At 40.3% G+C, this 6000-nt stretch overlaps 1 protein-coding gene across 1 annotated transcript in view; it reads right to left on the minus strand.

Annotated features, from left to right (window-relative positions):
* Positions 1–4664, minus strand: part of mtnr1bb (melatonin receptor 1Bb) — a 59370-nt gene extending 54706 nt beyond the window's left edge. Inside the window, exon 1 of the mRNA XM_026181530.2 lies at positions 1497–4664. Within this exon, the coding sequence (XP_026037315.1) occupies positions 1497–1704 (208 nt within the window). The 5' untranslated portion in view covers positions 1705–4664. The remainder of the gene's footprint in view (positions 1–1496) is intronic.
* Between the last annotated feature and the right edge of the window lie 1336 nt (positions 4665–6000).

Genomic DNA, 6000 nt, shown 5'->3' on the forward strand with positions numbered 1-6000 from the left:
TTTAAAAAAATTGAACCTGAAGACAGGGTTGCATTCAAATGCTCCAGTGATCACTGTGTATATCTGAGTGAAAGAGAATACACCCAAATGGAATAAAAAACGTCTTCATGAGAAGCCCTCATATCCACTCGTGGATGTGAGGGCAACTTCATTACGTGCTTCAATGAAAGTTTGTAGTTGCTTTGATAAATCCTAAGGGTTTTTTTCCTATTGACTAATAAGGGGGAAATGAGTCCTGGTTGCTTCCTACTGGCTGAAAAATAGTTGCTGATTTACAGATTATGCAAATAAATGCATACTTCCTGCCCTAATTGTTGCCTGATAAAGCACAAAATAGCCAGTCAGCACTGTGTGGCAGACTTCACTGCATAAAATATCCATCTTGGCAAGTTTTTAATCTCAGTCTCGTTCTTAAGCATTTTTTAAAATTTCCATTAGAATAAAATATTAGTTTTCAGTTCACAAAAGAAGCATCTCAAGCTTGTAATAAATATGGAGAATTAGGGAGAAACCCAGTCACATTAAAAGTTTGAATGAGTCACTAAAAATTTGTAGTTATTCATTTCATTTATAATTGGATGAATTAGAGGTCCAAGAGTACTTTTGTCCTGCATGCAGAGGCGCCTACATTCACAACAAAATAAGTTCATCAACACCATTATAGCAAGCTTTTCAGAGGGACTCCTCTGCTTATTAACCAGCCCTTTCATAGTAAGTGTGACTCAGAGTGCCGGTGAACTTTACTAGTAGAGCGTGTAAGTGTGGGAAAAGTGGGATGCCAGACTGTCAGAGTAGCTTTAACAGTGCAAGCTATCAATAAGAGCTCCAGTGGCAGCTTAATTCATCTTACACGACATTTACTTGAACACACTATTCCCTAACTTGAAGCACAGGTGAAATCTGTGCCTGTATCATTTCTGTGCCCATCTGCACCTACTGTAAGCATCCTGTCCATGTGCCTGGCAGCTTTTAATCAGCATCAATGTATTAACTGAGCTTTACCAAGATGTTTAATTTGAAATCAAGTTAAAAATCCAAAAGAATCAGGTTAAATTGGACAGTACCTAATGTGAGTTCAGTTTAGTCACTGATTTTTTATATTTTTCCTCAAGGTAAGGCACATAAAATGCACAGTTTACTAGAGTAATTTCTTTTGTTGTTGCTCTGATGACAGTGGCACGGAAAGGCTAAGTGCGCTCTGAGGTCAATAGGTTAAAGAAATGCGCAGAAGTAGCCCGAGATTAAGAAACGTGCGGGGTGAAACAAAAACAAGATTTTATATAACCAGTGTTCACCCCCGAGCAGATGTCACACTCAGCATTGCCTACGTAACCTACATCATTATGCAAACTCTCGCTAGACTCCAGTAAGTTGTATCTTTTCCATCTGGGTTAATGGCGAAGTATTGTTAGTTCTGTGATCACTGATCATGTGGTTTGACTTTGTCCGACCTTTGCGTCCTTTCAGACTATCGGAATTGGGGGAAAAACTCCTACCCGCGTTCCTCAGCTTGCGGTTCCTGAACACCGAGATGATCACCAGCAGGTTCCCCAGCACGTCAACCACCGTGGTGAAGATCAAAACACTGGCCAGGATTGCAATGACCCAGGCGGGGCGGGCGGTCCCCTCTGTGGCCAGGGTGCGATCTAGCTGCCCCAGCCGTGGCTCTGTCCGGTTCTTTACAAGTGTTAATGTGTCCGGCATCACTGGCCCACAGCCCGAGCTGCTTTTGAATCGCCGCTGTAAATTTATGTCCCGCAGGTACCGTCGGTACCGGCGTGTCCTAAACGAAACATTAAGCGCACCCTTTCGAGTTCCACAAGAGCCCAACGAGAGTCTGCCACTTAAAGGCGATGGGAATGAATTGCCGGGCTATTGTGCGGGAATCACGTGTGGCATATAAAGTTACACGTACTCTCGGCTCTTTCTTATGTTCGCACAAAAGTCATCCATCCACGTGCCACGGGCAGCTCGGACACGCGGCGGTTGCCACACCTTCTCTCTGGCAATGAATGCAAATTATTTGTCGTTCAGAAAATAGTCCTCCAGATAAGGTCCAGTCCATTCATATTTTAAATCTCCATCCTCGTCAAGTGTCCCCGGGTTGCTGGCTGGCATCTCCAAGTCTCCTCCTGCATGTGCCCACGCGGGAAAGAAGAAGGCTATTTCTTCAGATAGATAGATATATATATATATTTTTTAAAAAAATGCCAAATCATCGCACCGCCGGCGGAAACCTCATTTAATTTGCTGTTCTGGGAACACACGCGTGAACAAATTGCCTTCCCTGACCGTTTGTGTTGTCCTTGCCATGCTCTGAACTACGACGCAAACCGCGCTGTCCGTGGCGAGGCGGCACTGTGGCAAAACATCAAATCCACAGACTGAGCACGAGGAAGACACGGCTTCACGGCTTCACAAACAACGTTTGTGCCTTCCACTGGGCTTTATGCGCATCTCCATTTCTCACACCTCTTGCCGTCTTTGACTTTCACTCTTCATCTCCTAACCTACTTTGCCGAGGCATGCGTGCAAACAAAGATTTTCCCTCATTTTCCCCTCTGCCTATCCCCAGCGTGACATCCCAGAATCTGTCTTTGATCTCAGCACAAAGCTTGGTTATGCTCTAAGTGTACACACAGCGGTGGGTCGGCATGGGAAGTCCAGTCAGCACACACAGACTTGTGTGAGGCATGCGTCGTAGGCAAACGACAAATTTGAAAATGTAATGATTGTTTTTTCTTTGTCCGAAGTTATTCGTGTGCAAGTACAAATATGCTGTTGGCTTTTGAGGTATTACAATTAGCATTTCCATGCAGCTGGAGCCAGGCTATATAATTGAAGCCTTTCATTTGCAAATACGGTGCACTATTGATTGAACCAATGTCCTTTAGTAGTGTCTCTACTGAGTGCCACTTATGGACTAAGCTATAATTCACTTTGTGCACAGTGCAGTAACAGTAAATGGAGGTTGCAGGCTAAACCCATTCATCCTTAATAACACGGGTAACAGTGCAGTCAGTCTCTCCATCAGATCTGGTGGATTCATATGTCATCAATACTTGTGGTGACACATTGAGGACAGTGCCATTCCACTTGTTTAACTCTTCACTGCTGGGCGAATGGATGACCCTGATGTCCTCAAGCACAGCAGCAGGAACAGATTAGAGCAGCCCAGTGTCATCCTCAAAGCAGTATGATGAGTTCCACATGAGCCTGATGTGATGACCAGGAGACAGACAGCTCTGGCAAGTGAGGTCAGGGCACACAATCATACGCTTTGAGTATGTGAATAAACTCGATAGAAGGGACAGTGACTGAATGAATTTATAATATTACTCACACCAGGAAAAGAAAATCTATAGTCTTGATGGTACAGACCACAAAACATCTAAATCTGCTAATTGAAACTGCAAATCCCCGATAAGACTGCGCTGACTGTGCTTCACAGACTTCAGAATCTCAAGCTAATGTATTACAGTGCTCGTCTGCTTTGAAGGAACTTTTGATAATCTTAAGCACTTAAAAAATAATAATAAAAAAAAACTTCAAGGCATTCTTAATTACAAGGAAATCTCCTTTATCAGCACAGCACGGTGATGTGTAACCTTAAACCTCTGAGTTTTGTCATATAAGCCTTTGAGTAAAGAAAACACTAAGAAAGGCTTTTAAGGTAAAAATAAAAATAATAAATCCAGGATTATTAAAGAAGCAAGAAAGAAAGAAAAAAATGCAAGTACCCTACAATTTATAACCCTATCTGAATCCATAAATGGTCCTATTTTGATATATACTCTTTAGAAAAAAAAGATTTTTAGCACTTACTTATGGCAGTGTACCCTAATGTTATGGGAATAAGCGCAGAAATGAGGATGTAGATGAATAATGTACTGAGAATCTCATCAAAGAAAGTGGGTTTTAGCATAGCCCTCTAGAAGAGCCAGTAACATACAGTAGCGTCTCCATATGGCTGTGTTCTTTGTGCTGTACTCTACATGACAACATGGCTTATTAATATTGATAACGCAGTCTTTGCTAACACAAGCCACTGTTCCGCAGAGAGTTTTCTGGAAATTACCAGATGGTGCCATGAAAACAAGTGTCGGAGGTACCAGGTGTAAAGAAAAGAAAAGGCATAGAGTCTATACTTTATGTTGTTTTGAGAGTTATTTAAATAAATATAACAAGCGTAACCATAATTGGATTGTATTCATGAGTATAAACAATCTAATCTTTGAGTAACACAACTGACAACAGGTTTGCAGGAAGCGCTGCTACATTCATTTAACAACAGAAAACCAAAAATATATACACCAATATATATATATGGTTGTGTGTGAACGTGAACAAATGCAAAAGAAAAATGGAACATCACATTTTCATTTGCAGGGTTATGATGAAATGAACGTAATATACATGAAAATCAAGTGAAGAGAGATATATAATAAATCTCAATAATAAATCTTTAAAAAAACGCAAACGCATAGTGAATTGCTGTATGTGTGACAAAGTTCTTGCAAAGTTTCATTGGCCCAAACAGTTCGGGTACATACAGATACTGAGCATACAAACATGTCATCATTATATTAGGATGGGACTGAAAGCTTTTTGTTGTTTCCAAAACATTTAAAGATGTGGGAACATAAAAATAGCCAAACTAGTCTTCAGTGTTTTTGAGAACAGATTTGGAGATCTAAAATTTTGGACTCACACCTGTGGTCCCAGAGGATGAATTTCATCGATTTTGCAAAAAAAATTCGATTGGAATTTTCACTAATTTTTGACAATTATTAAATGCATAAATTAAATTTTAAGTTTTCACCTATCACTGAATTTGGTACAGGCAGTAATGGTCATTAAAAAAGACAAATATTCACAGGTGTGGCTGGTTATTATTATTATTTGTATTTTTCAACTATAATTCATAGGAAAGATCCCTCCAAAGACCTTTTAAAAAAAGAGCTATGGGCTCATAAGCTTAAAAATCCTGTATGAAATTTAGTGGAAACGGCTCCTGAGCCAAATAACACGTAAAGAGATTTTGGTACAATCTGGATTTGGAATTTATGCTGTTAGATTATCATTTTAAACCACAGCTTGAAAACTGGAACTGAGGCAAAGGTTAAACTGGAAGAGGTTGACGTTTTTACTTCACCATTATTAATAAGGTGTTAGCTCGCCTTTTGTCTTCTACACATGTTTCTGTGTTTATCTTATTGTGTTTTTATTGTTCTTACATTTGAATTGTCAGATGGACTGTAAAGGTTCCTAGCAAAGGCATTTCACGCTTTCATCGTTTAACAAGGGCCTAATAAAAGTCTTAAAGTTGCAGCAAAATCAGCAAATCTTGATGCTTATTCTGCTGGCATAAATAAAAACCCTGATGATCAAAGAACAACACAAGCCAGCCCTTTTTCTTAGCTAAATCAGATCTCAGCAATCTTAAAGGTGACAGCGTACCAATTCCTTAGAGCCAGAGAAGATAACAAGCTGAGCTCTGAAGCCCATGATGCAGCCATATTTCTCAGCAGTTGTTGATCCATCATTCTGTCTCACCTCTCTTTAAGGCAGCAGTTTTTTACAAGATCAGAACAAACTGAGAAGTGTTGTAATGCAGTCCAACAGCTTAACACTGAAGGCCCCTGCATATCAGCATATTAGGGCTCGAGCAAAGATGAATGAAGGGTAAAAAAAATATATCCCGGAAAATGGGATTCAGCTTTTTCTGTGGTCTTTGTGTAGTTTGCAGTAAGTGGCCAAGAGAGGGAAATCTTCCCTGCCAAAGAAATGTCCCAAAGTTTGAGGCAATTACTGTATTTTAATGTTGTGTAAATGTGACATAATCCGATGGTCTTTATACACTTTCATCACATAAGGAAATCCAATAAAGGACATGAAGCGCATGGTTAACATCCCTGTCTCGCACATAGCAGTTTTGCAGGCATATGCCAGCGGATTGCCTTAGTAATAATCTCTTAAAACAGCAGGGGGAGGGCAGTG

Source organism: Astatotilapia calliptera, chromosome 10 (genome assembly GCF_964374335.1).
Source record: "Astatotilapia calliptera chromosome 10, fAstCal68.1, whole genome shotgun sequence".
NCBI classification, from domain to species: Eukaryota; Metazoa; Chordata; class Actinopteri; order Cichliformes; family Cichlidae; genus Astatotilapia; species Astatotilapia calliptera.